Here is a 14,356-nt window from a genome sequence, read left to right as displayed (position 1 = left end):
ACGTAATATTTATATATAAATGTGCAGTATAATAAATTTAATCTCTATTTCTTAGAAAGGAAGGCAAAAATACAGATTACGCTTCCCGGTATTATTAACGAGAAAATTTAAGATAGTAGGGTGCGGCACCTTGTTTTAATAATTGTAAACTTGGAAATTCCACACAAATATGTTTATTCGTCAGAATCTGACTAATTGGAAACCGTGTTACGAAATAACAACCAATCCTGTGATGTGTATCTAACTGCAGTGCTGTCGCCTATCTTCCACAGGAGCAAACTGCGTTTCTGTAAAAACACCAACCGACATCAGTTAACATCGTCAAACGAAACAGATTGTTCTAGGGAACGATTTTGTCTTAAAGCGGTTGAGAATCAGGTACGTTTACTACATGTTCTTCGTAAGGGTATATCTATAAAACATCTTAATTTCCGTACTCATATATATAGTTACAAATAACGCATTTTATAAAAGATACACTAATTTTTATGGTTACAAGCTCTTATTCACAGCGATGTTACATGCATGCTATCCACCATTTTGTTTATTGTGTTCGCTTTTGGAGGGAAACTAGAACTCATTTTATGTAGATTATGATTTGTTACAAATCTGTATTTCTAAAATAAAATAATGCATTTTTAAATATGTATTCAGTTGATTGAAAAATTACAATGTTCTTTTTCATAAAGTATCTGTACCGTTTCTTTGCTGTTTATTTATTTGTTATATTGGTTGTACATTTATAAAAACCAATTTTATATGTTGGTCTTTAATTCGAAATTGACAATTTTAAATTCAAATCAATTTTCACAGATATGGCACGTACCAAGCAAACTGCTCGTAAATCAACTGGAGGTAAAGCTCCCAGGAAGCAACTTGCAACCAAAGCTGCACGGAAAAGTGCACCATCTACAGGTGGAGTAAAAAAGCCTCATCGTTACAGGTAAAAATATTGTTTAAAATTTGGTTGTATAGAAATATGAATGACTAAAGCATTTCAATTCTAATGAATTTACTTGTTTTACAGGCCTGGTACTGTAGCACTCAGAGAAATCAGAAGATACCAGAAGTCAACTGAATTACTGATTAGAAAATTACCATTCCAACGTTTAGTTCGTGAAATTGCACAGGATTTCAAAACCGACTTACGTTTCCAGAGTGCTGCAATTGGAGCACTGCAAGAAGCTTCTGAAGCTTACTTAGTTGGACTGTTTGAAGACACAAATTTGTGTGCAATTCATGCCAAACGTGTCACAATAATGCCTAAAGATATCCAACTAGCGAGACGAATTCGTGGTGAACGTGCTTAAACATTTCATAATTCAATATCCTTAAATGTTTTTCTATTCAAATTCATTTTGTCACATTCTTGGATGTTCTCACAAATGATCAACTTCATTACAGTTGAATTGTTTTCATGAATCATTACTATAATTGACACTGCCAAGCCCTTTGAAAGATAAGATATAAGCATTAGAGTATATCTATTAATCATACTTAGTAATGTAGCTGAGTAAATTTATGATTTCATGATAGGAGAATACACAAAAGGCACAAAGCGGAGTACGTAGTTCATAATAAATAGTGATGTCACTTGGCGTAATTAATACTTTATTATTATGTACTACATTAAGTAAAATAAGTGATGTAGAAGCAACGTAATGTGTAGATTTAATATTTTTGCAGAGAACACTAGTTGCACTCACCATTGTGTTTATTTTATTATTAACAATTTCTTGTTACTATCAAGTTTCATTTTAGAATAGATTGAATTTACAATGTATTGTGAAATAATTCACATATACAAGTAGATATACGTAACATAGTAACATTTTATACAATAAGTTACAAAAAACCGATATATTATTGAATTATCTAACAAAAATTCTGTAGACTTACGTTAATAATTGTATTTGCATTATAAAATTATCAAAATTAGTATGTATTTATATTTCATGCTGGTAAATTCCACTTGAAATCGAATGAAATTATACTTCACTTTTGATTAATTTGTTATTTCAATAATCATAATGATAAAGGTAAGAAAGAATTCACAAATTTTTTAATTAATGTAAATGACAAATTTCTAATAAACAACATGTATTGTCTTATGACAAAAGGTGTTCAGTTTTCTTGAATATTCCAAAAGAACACGTTTTTGATCTCACAAATGTATTTTTATTCCACCCAATTTATTAATTTACATCAACTAATACCTATATTATATATTTATATGAAATATAAAATTAAAATCTAAATTAAAAATTCAAGATTGTCTACAGTTTATTAGAACTGATTATGTCAATTAACTAAACATTGCAATAATAGACATTATAGACATTTTATTTCTAATGTAATAATCAAAGATTGTTATGCAAATTTGGAATAAGAAATTTTATATTTATTAATAGAGATAAAGTGCATAACAACAATAATTACATATAAGTTTTTATATTTCAAAAAAAAAATTTTTCAATTGCGTGTACTCATTTAAAATTATAATTTTATTTAAAATCGCCATTGTTATTAGTTGACACTGGATAGATCACATTGATATGGCCGCTAATTATAAGTATTACGTCTCAACACAAATGATGCATGTATTTTACGGATCTGAAATTTACTCAGTCGTACTTTTTAAGTATGACGCAAAAATTACACGCTCGAGTGCAATTATACGTGTTCCTACCAACATTCGATACAACTACCAATGCAATACGCTCTTGATCGATAATTTGTTATCGATGTAAAATCCCTTTTTAAAGGGATAGATCGTAAATATGTATTTATATATCACTAATAATGATCTGAAATTAGTATTTGTGTATTTACAGAACTTTTTTCTTGATTTGCGTTTGAATTTTAATTAGAATTAATTATCGGTAATTTTTGCTTTAAATTTCATAATTATCCGTCGATGAAATCAAATAATGTGCTACACGATTTAATTTGTAAAAATTTAACTTATAAAAGCGCAGGAATTCAGTAAATTTGTTAGTCAAATATCGATACAATATTGTTTACGTTTAGGCACGCAATGGCGTCTACTTTTCCAAACGGAAAACGTAAGAGAATATTCAGTCCTCGAAACAATAGTTTAGCATTGATTTAAAGCATATTATCGTCGAAGAATAGTAATAAAATCGCGATTTTGTTAGCTACGAAAAACCAGAATGGCGCTTTCTTTGTAGGACTCTATAGGTATAGCATATTTTTCTGGAAGTTTCCACAAAGAAACTGATTTCATTGCAGATAGAATTGCACGAACAAAGTCGTGTCGTTCGTACACAGGGGTATAAATTTAGACATAGATTCGAGGGTTAAATATGGGAGTACTTCCTACCGATATAATTCAATTCCGATAGCGAATATCGGTCGAATTAAATATCTATCGATCGAAGCATTTTCAACGACAATAGGAGGGCAATTATTACAAGTAAAACGAGGTTGCAGAGAGTAGTATCATGTATATTACAATTGACAGGGTTCTTCTCGGTTCATACTCTAGGCGTAGGAGGCTGAGCCAATCGCATGTCCCACGCTATGAGGCTCAGCTGCTATCCGACATCCGATTGGATATACCGCACCGCGGGCTTACGTGCCTCTCGCGATTTAATTTCTAGGGGGTAGGGACAAGGGAGTCGTGACTTGGAAGAGCGTCCACTGCCATCGAAGTACAAGGAAACGGATAGTGCTAGCTCTCGCTTCTCGTAGAATTTTTCCTTTGAGAGGTACGTAAACTCGTTGAAATTGTAGATCATCTTTAGTCACGTGTAATTACCAATACCAGCGAATACGAGAGAAGTGTAATGTGCATCGGAGAAAATGAAAAGTGCCGGAAAATTCGAGTTTTCACGTCTGAACGCGACGTACTGTCGTGTTGCCTCCATTTTGCAATTGACGTTCGTGGAGGGAATCATTCACAATCCTCTCTCGCGGCTTCTTCCGTGACGAATGTCATTTGTTTAATTCCATCTGTCGCACAATGATGATGATGATGATGTTGTCGAAAAAATAATTGGAGTGTGTGAAAATTTATACAAGTTAGAATGATATATTTTTCTTGTCAGCGTGCATTTTTTTCGCATCGATGCAAGAGGAACGAAAGTTTGTGCATTGCGCAATGCGCAGCGTTCCTCGGTGCGCGGTTCCTCCGTACCAACAGCAACGGACTATGCCCCCACTCTTGTCGCCCCACCATCTTTTCTTTCCCACTCCAAAACTTCATTTACTCCAGATATCGACAAATCGGCATACACTCGTCAAAATAGTTTTTCCCGCGTTTCTTGATTCTGTTTGTATTAGGCTAGCCCACTCAGTAATGCAGTTTTTTTTCGTTATATACTCAAAATTCAAATACGTTTATTCTAATACTAATGAATTTGGTATATAATTCTCTTGGATTTCTACAATTCTTTCCTATCTTTTTATTAATTTTCCAATGCTCCAGTCATAATTAATATTTTGATTCCATTAAAAATTTCTCAATTACAGTTTTGACATTATATTTTGTCTTTATTTTCTACGAAAACAATTTTGAAGATTTTGAAAAATTGAATTGTTTTATTTTTTCTTATCTCATTTATTTACAAGAAAAATGTTGTTAATAGTCAATTTAATTAAAAGTTAAAAATCAATTTAAATAAAAAGAAATATAAATTACTTATGTGATCACAATTATTGGTGTTTATTTTTAACAATTTACAAACAAAAAAAATCTTGGTAATGTAGACATTAACTCATTGAATGCTATGGCAGACACTAATAATCAGTGTGCCAAATTTATATTTCTTTGAAGTGCTTACAACTTATAAGCAATAAACTCTAATGCTTGTAAATTTTCAAATAATGTTATTGTCATTAGCAATACTACAAAATAACAAACTATTGAGTATTTCTACTTTATATGTTAATGTTTGAACAGATGTTATGGACATCTTTAAATATAGAAAACTAGTGATAGTCAATGTATTAAGATTAGAATTAATAAGTTTACTTGATTAAAACACTTTATTACGAATATTAAATTTTAAAAAGTTTTGTAGGTTAAACTATGGCACGTACAAAGCAAACAGCTCGTAAATCAACTGGAGGTAAAGCACCTCGTAAACAATTGGCTACAAAGGCAGCACGTAAAAGTGCACCATCTACAGGTGGTGTGAAAAAACCACATCGATATAGGTAACTTACACATCGATAATACACACAATTATTTCATACTTATTAAAGTACTTCAGATAAAATCTGATTTTTAGGCCTGGTACAGTCGCTCTTCGAGAAATCAGAAGATATCAAAAATCAACTGAATTGTTAATCAGAAAGCTACCCTTCCAACGATTGGTTCGTGAAATTGCACAAGATTTCAAAACCGATCTGCGTTTCCAGAGTGCCGCGATCGGAGCATTACAAGAAGCTTCTGAAGCATATTTGGTCGGTTTATTTGAAGATACCAACTTATGTGCTATCCATGCTAAGCGTGTTACAATCATGCCCAAGGATATTCAGCTGGCCCGGCGAATTCGTGGCGAGCGTGCTTAAATAATATGTAACTCCCATACATACCATTTAATACTACTATTATTATTAATTATTATCATTCGTAACAATCGTGGATGGAGCATTTTCATTCCAGACTACATATTATGTTGTACTCCACAAAAATGTACATGTTGTAACACGTTCATATTTTACAATAGATACATTGAATTTAAAGCTCTAACAAATGAATCCAAAATGTTACGAACAATTTTCAGAATACTGATAGTCTTCATTTTTTGTCATTATTTTATATTTACATGAAGACTGTGTTACTTCACACAAATTATCAATATGAATGTTTTTTTTGTTCTTTAGTTTAACTTACATTTTCTATCATTCTATATTTTATCTGCAAAGTAAAAATACTTATCAGCCAATAATCTTGATGAAAAATGAAACAAATTGTAATTCTCTTGAAAGTACTTTTAAGAATAAAAAGCGGCAGCTTTAGTTTTTCATTACAATTCTAATATATTTGTCATTATTGCAATACATAACACCATCATTATCATTATTGGTATAATTACATAGCAAAAATGTGCATTAGAAAATAAGACAGTTTCTTTATAGGAATCCAATGTAGTATTGTTTACTATACTAGAATTCTGGTTGCATGAGAATTACACAAGATATTTCAATCAGCCAAGTACTCATTGTTCGTGTAAAGATAAACGTTTCATAAATAAATCTGCGAAATAATATTAACTCACCTTTTTCTATCTTATAAGTAATTATCATTTAACAAATTCGTTGCTGGGATAAGTTTTAAGAGTATTAAATATCCGTACTTTGAAGACTGTTTACAATAACTTTATTTTACAAATAGTTTAATTTACTTTTACAAATTTATATTACAAATACTCTGTAAATTTTTCTATTTCGATTTCAATTTCATTTGAAAATCAACTTCATAATTAATTTTGGTATTAGCATCAAACGGTTATAACTTCAATTTAATGACTTTTATTTTTATACATTAAGCGGAATCTAGTAAGAACTAACAATTTCCTTCTTATTAGATAATATACTTCAATTAGTCATGTTAGTATGTTTTCTACTTTGTATAAATATTCGGAGATCTGAGGCTATTTAAAATTATGCAAGTGGCATAGAAGCACACAGTGTATGTTGAAATATATAGTTCAATAGCTTTTATATGTTTTGAAGTACAAAATTGAATTATTTCACGTCACAAGAGAATATTCTTTTGTAAGTATTTTTAAATATTTTTTTTTCTCATTTTAGTCATTAAAAAATTTAAAGAAATAAATCTGTTCTTTATTTTGGTAATAAAATTCAAATAATACTCCTTAGAATAATACTAGAATACTTATATCTTAATTCACAATCCACAATATATTTGAAGGAGTGTTGGTTTTATACACACTGTATACAAGTTATATTTATTCTTTAAATTAAATCAGTAAGTTATATATTGTATTTTCTTTATTGTGTTTGTTACATATTTATTGTTATTTTAACACTAATTGGTTTAAAACTCCAAACGTTTTTCAGTATTATATTTCTACATCGTGAATAGGGTTTACATAAGAAGCCAAAATGTCAATTAAAAGTAAACTACATATCAAGTTTTGATATATAATTAAATTTTTTTAATTTTTTACTCTTATTGCCAAAATGAAAAAAAGATTAATTTCTTTAAATTATTTAAAGAATATTCTTTTGTTATTAAAAAATAGACATGTATTGGTATCTAACTTACTGTAAAAAGCTAAATTTGCACTAGATATTACAATATTGTTTCTAATTGCAGCAAAATTTTTAATTTTCCTAAAACTATCTACTGAAAATAAGAGTACACAAATTAGTCATTTAATATCATTTGTCAATATCTAAAGAGCAATAACGAAATTCTACTACACATATATAATTATCACGTTACGTTTATAATTACAAATTAAAACATTTATTTACAAATTTCGTTCATACTATCGCTAAGCATACTTTCAAATTGTGATAAAAGAAAGAACAAATAATTTTCAAAATTTGTCGTTTTAAAGAAACAGAAATTAAATATGTAATTAATAAAGATAAATAATAAATAAGCTGATAGAAATCACTTTCATTCTATCATAAATTCGTAATAAATTAATGAGCGATTTGAATCAGAATACATACATAATAAAAATTAACAGGCATAGAAGTATGACGCACGAAGTAATAGTTTATTGTTGGAATATTATCCGTTGTTTATAATCGAATGTGGTTGCTGTTGCCAGAGGCAAAGCCTCGAACCTGCCGCCTAGTCCTAATTAAAAAATTCAATATTTTTTGTTACCATCTTACACTGAGAAGTGTGATTTATGAAAGTCTAACATAAGTTTATTGGTCAGCGTTTCCCAATCATATTTTCAAAATATTTTATGTTAATTTACAATCACTTCAGAAGTTATACTTTTTTGAAACATATATCTTTATTCAATATTTGTTAACCTGTTATTACTTTGTTTAATTGCTTAAACTGAACATAGGTAGTTGTAACATTAGGAACACAGTGAAAGATTGAGAAATGCTGTACATGTTTATGGATCGTGCATAGACTGTACAACATGCATGTTGATACAAGTAAAGAATAGCTTTATGATTTGCAATTCATAATACTTGGTTCTTCAAGGTAAGCCTTACTTACATCAAATAATTAATGTTATTGCATGATCCACACAAAACTGACAAAACATGATTTCTATATTGTGCAACTTAAAATACATTTAAGCAGTTTGGTACCATAAATACAATGGAAAGTTTTATTGTATACACTGTGTGAATTTGACATTAGTGACAAGAAATATAAAAATGACATGTAAATTTCATGCAGGAAGAATGTTATAACAAATTCAGCGATTCACATTGTGTTCCGCAATAAATGTCGATGCCTTTGATGCTATATGTATATAAAATTTTTTAATAACACAATTGTAAATAATTAGAAAACAAGTTGGAAATCTAATTTTCCAGGAATAAATTTCAAGCATGAAAGGTCAACATTTAAATATTTCTATTATAGATTGAGCCACATATTTTTCTATGATTTATGGAGTCACTGACAGTTAACTAATAAACATTGTTATGAAGTAATTGGACTCCTTTTTGTAACAATTAACTGTAGTAAATGATACTATCTAAGTAATTTAATATGTGTATATGCGTTTCTTAACTGATAATAAGATTTTAATGCCATTGCAAAAGCCACACTCTCAAAGTGTATAATTTGTTATTTACAAGTGTACTTATATTCTCTTATGCATTTAAATTTCCTTATTATCGTATTTACTATATATAAAATTAGAAAATTTTATTATAGTAAAATATAGTACAGTTGGCTCAATCCAATATTTAAGAAAGCTTCAAAATAACATAAAACGTTCTTAAATTACGTTCATTTTATACGGTACAGAAATGTAAAATGTGGAATATTTTTTTAATGAACATTACACAGATTTTGATCTAAAGTCAGGCAATTGCAATTATTCAATTTAAAATGTAAAATACACTATTTCCTAATGCAATTCCTTATAAACTGTTTAATTGTTTTCCAAATTATTTTTTATGTATCTTTAACATAGATGGATATAAAGACGAATATTTTTGTTGTATACAATTTTGTGATAAAATAATAATAATTAACTTAATGGAGCTGCATTATGTATGAAATAATTAAATGGAACGGTCGAGGAAATATTAATCTGATGTATCAAAGGTCCCAATAATCCTAGCTAATGAAGTCATTAATAATTTTAGTTATTAAACATTTAAAAACTTAATTGAAGAATAAAAAAATAAAAATGTTATACGTTTTTTTTTTGTTGTAAAATAATAAAACTCTCTGAAATTATTTAAGACTTCTTTTCCTAAAATTCAAATTATTAAGACCACATCAGATTATAATAAAAGTATTGTTGTACTTTTGCATCACAAAAAAAGATTGGAGAACTAAATGCAATTTGCTTACAGAAAACATACATTTATATCAAAATGCGGTAAATAACAAAGTACGATTATGAAACTGAAAGGAAGCATTAAGTGATATCAATGGAAAATCAAAATACTAATATAAAAACTTGAAAATATAGCTTATTTTCTATTATTATATTCATTAATTTTGATCGCTTCATCTCAGAATCTTTACTAATACCTAAGACGCAAGACTCTTTACCCTTAAAACGATATAAAAAAGAGGATGCTCTGCCTTAATTAGTAGCGCAAGCGATAAGACGAGCTATACAAAAAGTAATGCAGTCTTATTAAATATTTTGAACTTTCAGAGATTAAAACACTAGAGAACTGGGATCGTGGGAAGCCTTGATAATCCACAAATTCGTATCTTTAACGTTCACAGGAAGCACTACATACGTAAAAAAGTGAACATAAAACTAAAAAGTACAATTCATTTAGGAATTATCATGTATCACTTTACTATAATTTTATCAAAAATCCCTTCATTGAAGAGAGTTAACATTGTTAAAAACTATTTCCCAATTTCTTAAATTACAAATAGTTATTAACAATTAATTTAAAAAATGCATTTCTGATACACGATATTCATTTACTACAAGCACACGCAGTGCATAGGGAAACTGGGATAATGATGTAATTTTTTCAAAAATTATAATGTTGCTGTAATGTTACCTGTAGAGATCACGGACGGCTTGATCCTCTCGAGATGAATTTTGACACGTGTTTAGCTTATTCTCCAATGCCTGTATTAATTAAATAACTATTGTTAAAGGATATATTATCATTTTATGAATCAATTGTATAGCCAGTGTTTGTATGTTTTGGAAAAATATTACAAATGTCTCTATGGTCAGTTGAACTAATGAGACAGGAAAGAAGGAAGCACAATGCATACAGAATGAAAATATCAAATACAAAGCAAAAGAAACCAAATAAAGACCTGTATTGTAAAAATGTGGAATATAATTTAACGGTGAGGTATCACGAAGGCTTGGTCAGCACTTGGTTGATCTAGGTTGCTGTCGTATACATTGAGTAGGTGTATGAGCCTGGACGGATGGTAAATCAGTAGGTGTAGTGGAAATAGTTTTTTTCCCACCCAGACAAGTGCACTTTACCCTCCTACACTCCATGCAGACCCACCTGTCAAGCTACCAAAACACCAACTACAGCGCACTACCAGTGCCAACAACTAACATAATATTCAAGGATTTTGTACGAAGGGCATAAATTTTAATGTACTTTCAATGTATTTTACAAAACTTTATGTAAAATACTATTCAGTACAATAATTATTCATTAAAAAGGTAAACAATTTTTGATATTTAGAGTAGTTGTTCAGTAAAAAAAAAAACAATATTTATGACAACTGAAAATAATGTTCAAAATTCAGAGGAATACAAGCCATGCTTCAAGCTACTTTCATGTGCGTTATAAGTGTATTTGAAATACAAACAGAACATAATAAGAAATAAACAGTTGCTATACTTACGCCAACTTTCCTCATAAGGTCGCCAATCATATTCATTGCTAATATTCTTGTGCATGGTGCCAATGGTGGATTCACATTATTATTGTTATTGTTGTTCCCAGTTACACCCCCTACAACTCTGTTTCCAACTAATTGGAAACAAGAAAAGATAAATTACTACAGGTATATTGTAGTGAAGTATCAAACTTATAAAAAATAAATAAGATATTACTATACAACAGTACTTTCATACAAAATAAGTAGAAGAAAAGTCTACACGCAAGACAATTACAAACATTACTTTTACAATATTACTTTTAGAAACACAATTACAAATATAAACATAATTACAAATATTACTTTTTAGAAACTAAAATAAAGGACAAGTTCGTTAAAATAACTTTATTGCATTGATAACAATATTATGAATTACTATATATAGATAAACAGAATTAATTAAAGCACAGAAGTATGTTAATGAAGCATGAGAGACAGAACAATTTGTTAAGTTAGCCTTAAATATTGCTAAATAAACAACATTCATTTGTCATTGAAGGAAAAATCTCAGGAATATAAAAAAAATATATTACTTTATTATATACATTATTTAATTAACACATTCATTTGCCATTGAAGAAAAATTCTTAGAAACATAGAAAAAATATATATTACACCAGAATAAGGTAATTAAAGCTAAAATATGCATCTGTTTGTTATCCATGCTTGTTTTGATTTGTTAGATATTAATACTTTTCTTGCTGATTGTTGACTTTGATAATATTGAAAATCATCTTTTAGATCCAAAGCAAAACATGCGCTTAGTTTTACGAAATGTATTATGTATCTTACTTTTTAGTGGTGAAGTTGTATTACTGGAAGGTATGGATTGTTGTACTATTGGGCTAGTAGGTGGTATGTGAGTTTCCAATTCAACTTGCAGTTTATTACTATCAACATGGTTACGAACTCTATCAGCTGACTTATCATTATCTGGTTGATGCATTTCTTGAACTTGAATCTCCTGTTTTAAGTCTGTAATAACACTGACTATTAGTATCGACTTATTTATTTAATTATTGAAATTTTATTAATCAATTATTGGACCTCTAATTTCGTCCATTAATCTCTGTACTATAACTTTTAGGCCTTCTTTTTCATCAAGTTCCGATTCCAATAAGGCATTCTTTTCAATTGCTGAATTAAGTTTGGCTTCTATCTCCTCTTCTGTTACCCTATTTATCCTATAAAGTCACGTTAATTATAATCTATTATCTATCCAACAATGTGATAATTTTTGTATAGATACAGATGTGATTGTTAAATACCTGTGAGCTCTTTCCAAGTCATCATTTTTTTGTTCTAATTCCCTTATGTACTTTAATAAGTGATCATGCTGCGATTGTAAATCTTGAGCCTTTCCTTGAAACATTGCACAATCTGCTGTTTGTTGATCTAATCTTGTTCTTAACTGTTCCACTTCAGTGGCAAGTCTTGTATTTCGTTGTCGTAATTCTCTATTAGCCTTTTCTGCTTGTTCCAACGATACTTCTAATTCCTTTTCTAACAACTGTGAATTTTCTTGAAATTCTTCCAATTCTCTTTCTATATCTTCTTTTCTATAATTTTGGTATAAAATCTTTTATTTCTCAAAGAAAAATTTATATATTCAATAGTATTCAAAATAAAATGTTTTGTTAAACATCTTTTCAACTACATCAAATTTAATATCATATATTAAAAGCAACCATTTCGAATAATGTTTAAAAATTAACACTACTCGACTAAATGTAATTATAATTTACCTTCTATGTATTTGATGGGCAAGATCCATCCAATACTGAATTTCATCGTCTTTAGACACAAATTGTGGAGGATCAATGTCCATCATTTTTCAAATAAATTTGTTAATATATTATCGAATCCTTAGTTTGCCGTTTTTAGTGTAAATCACAGGTACAGTCTGTTCTATTTCACCAATGGTGTAAGAGCATTCTGCAAATAAAATAGACGCACTTAAGTACAAGATTTTTTACAGTCCGAGAATCGATGAAGCGAGAAACAAATTCATAAATCTGAAATTTGAGCGTATACTAAAGTTCTCGTGGACGAGTACGATCTGTATCGTCACGGTGAAAGTTTCATTGCTTCGATTAAAAAAAAAATATAATTACCGTGCGTACCTACGCATCCATAGCACAATCAGTGCAATGTTAATCTAACCTACTGTATAATAATAATGTCGATCACGAGTACGGCGACAAAAAACGATCACCGTGTCGTGGACCAAGTAAAATCGCAAGTGACACTCAACCAACGAGAATTGTTTTACGCGTAGTAGGAATGAAATCGAACTTGACGTGCGAAAATCGCACGGCCGAGAAGACTTACATGTATCGTGTTGAAAGGTACACACCATGAAGTAAAGAACGGTCCAGCGTAAATAAAGCGGTCACCGATCGAAATGAAGCACAGTCGTTTAGTGGTAATGATCCTGAATAAAACAATCAAAGAAGTCGATGCGGGTGCATCAAGACTATGTCGCCTTAAAATGCATATAAATACGGAGGACCTTGAGAAAGCGCTAGCAGGTGAAACGTAGAGCGGGTGTCGCGCGCGACACAAATGTCATTACCGTAGAATTATGAGTCATTGGTTTGAGATGGTAAAGTAGAAAAAAAAATCTACTCGGGTGAACACAGCGAATTCGTGGATCTCGCGTTTCGTGCAGCCTCGGAATAAGATCCGTGACTAAACTGTTCGTCTGACCGGTCGTTGGCCGATCGTTAAGAGTGCCGTCGTATGCGTGATCGATTTTCATCCGACGTTCTCTTCCTGGAACAATTCTGAATAAAAGACGCGCGCCTGTTTACCGATCGCAAAATGGCAGATACAAATAAAGCATGTTTCTCAGTTCGATCACAGTACTACGGCTCAGTTAAGGTGGCGTTTGGGAGCTAACCGGTTACGCGTGTATTCAACGTGTGGGTTTGTTCGGTAAAAGTGTAAACTACGTTAAATGTATGACGCATAATTGAAAATTTGTACTTGGGGTTTTACTAAAAGTATATACAGCAAAGCATACATATTCACTGTTGTTAAATAGTAAACATACGTGGTTGTTAAGAATTGTATACACTTATCCATTAATTATTGTCATTTGTGCTTTTTCTTCATTGCAAATTTTTAATTGTCGCATAGATGAAGCACTAGAAGGTATCATGTAAACATTATAATAGGTTATAAATCCAATGAACAGATTATAATTTACTGAATACGTATTATTGCATTTTAATATGTTTGTACATGAATCAGAATTCATCCTCAACATGATGGTGCATATTTTATAAAAATTTATTTATTAAATTAATACCT

At 30.0% G+C, this 14,356-nt stretch overlaps 4 protein-coding genes across 10 annotated transcripts in view; 2 read left to right on the top strand and 2 right to left on the bottom strand.

The window, feature by feature from the left end:
* Positions 1 to 220: 220 nt before the first annotated feature.
* Positions 221 to 1,910, top strand: LOC143143285 (histone H3.3A). The gene is made up of 3 exons (XM_076304380.1): positions 221 to 378; positions 814 to 943; positions 1,028 to 1,910. Exons 2-3 carry the CDS (start codon positions 816 to 818, stop codon positions 1,308 to 1,310), a joined length of 411 nt encoding a protein of 136 aa, XP_076160495.1. The 5' UTR covers positions 221 to 378; positions 814 to 815; the 3' UTR covers positions 1,311 to 1,910.
* Positions 1,911 to 3,573: 1,663 nt separating this feature from the next.
* LOC143143375 (histone H3.3A) lies at positions 3,574 to 6,243 on the top strand. Of its 2 annotated transcripts, none has more exons than XM_076304534.1 (3): positions 3,574 to 3,731; positions 5,046 to 5,181; positions 5,256 to 6,243. In XM_076304534.1, exons 2-3 carry the CDS (start codon positions 5,054 to 5,056, stop codon positions 5,536 to 5,538), a joined length of 411 nt encoding a protein of 136 aa, XP_076160649.1. In that variant the 5' UTR covers positions 3,574 to 3,731; positions 5,046 to 5,053; the 3' UTR covers positions 5,539 to 6,243. The 2 variants fall into 2 exon arrangements, with proteins under 2 accessions (XP_076160649.1, XP_076160650.1); XM_076304535.1 differs by having other exon boundaries at positions 3,634 to 3,731; positions 5,038 to 5,181.
* Positions 6,244 to 11,375: 5,132 nt separating this feature from the next.
* On the bottom strand, positions 11,376 to 12,872 carry Nude (Nuclear distribution protein nudE). The gene is made up of 5 exons (XM_076326893.1): positions 12,787 to 12,872; positions 12,310 to 12,600; positions 12,089 to 12,225; positions 11,834 to 12,031; positions 11,376 to 11,509 (listed from the first exon to the last, which is right to left on the bottom strand). Exons 1-5 carry the CDS (start codon positions 12,870 to 12,872, stop codon positions 11,376 to 11,378), a joined length of 846 nt encoding a protein of 281 aa, XP_076183008.1.
* The window catches only part of Stv (BAG domain-containing protein starvin), a 42,362-nt gene continuing 40,792 nt past the window's right edge, over positions 12,787 to 14,356 (bottom strand). For 4 of the 6 annotated variants that reach the window (XM_076304528.1, XM_076304531.1, XM_076304532.1 and 1 more), the window contains 2 exons: positions 13,373 to 13,827; positions 12,787 to 12,976 (listed from right to left, as the gene is read on the bottom strand). The gene's annotated coding sequence lies outside the window, so the exon portion shown is untranslated. The remainder of the gene's footprint in view (positions 12,977 to 13,372; positions 13,828 to 14,356) is intronic. The other 2 variants (XM_076304529.1, XM_076304530.1) reach the window with 2 other exon arrangements.

The sequence above is a fragment of the Ptiloglossa arizonensis genome, chromosome 2 (assembly GCF_051014685.1).
Source record: "Ptiloglossa arizonensis isolate GNS036 chromosome 2, iyPtiAriz1_principal, whole genome shotgun sequence".
Classification (NCBI taxonomy): Eukaryota; Metazoa; Arthropoda; class Insecta; order Hymenoptera; family Colletidae; genus Ptiloglossa; species Ptiloglossa arizonensis.
The sequence above is the reverse complement of the archived record's forward strand: the minus strand, read 5'-3'. Positions and strand labels throughout refer to the sequence as shown.

Excerpts from the sequence above, each read along its gene's own strand:
- LOC143143285 (XM_076304380.1), top strand. The coding sequence starts at position 816 with ATGGCACGTACCAAGCAAACTGCTCGTAAATCAACTGGAGGTAAAGCT. Across the intron at positions 944-1,027 it reads AAAAAGCCTCATCGTTACAG|GCCTGGTACTGTAGCACTCA; the intron begins GTAAAAATATTG and ends CTTGTTTTACAG.
- LOC143143375 (XM_076304534.1), top strand. The coding sequence starts at position 5,054 with ATGGCACGTACAAAGCAAACAGCTCGTAAATCAACTGGAGGTAAAGCA. Across the intron at positions 5,182-5,255 it reads AAAAAACCACATCGATATAG|GCCTGGTACAGTCGCTCTTC; the intron begins GTAACTTACACA and ends TCTGATTTTTAG.
- Nude (XM_076326893.1), bottom strand. The coding sequence starts at position 12,872 with ATGATGGACATTGATCCTCCACAATTTGTGTCTAAAGACGATGAAATT. Across the intron at positions 12,601-12,786 it reads GCCCATCAAATACATAGAAG|AAAAGAAGATATAGAAAGAG; the intron begins GTAAATTATAAT and ends CCAAAATTATAG. Across the intron at positions 11,510-11,833 it reads TACAACTTCACCACTAAAAA|CAATATTTAAGGCTAACTTA; the intron begins GTAAGATACATA and ends TTGTTTATTTAG.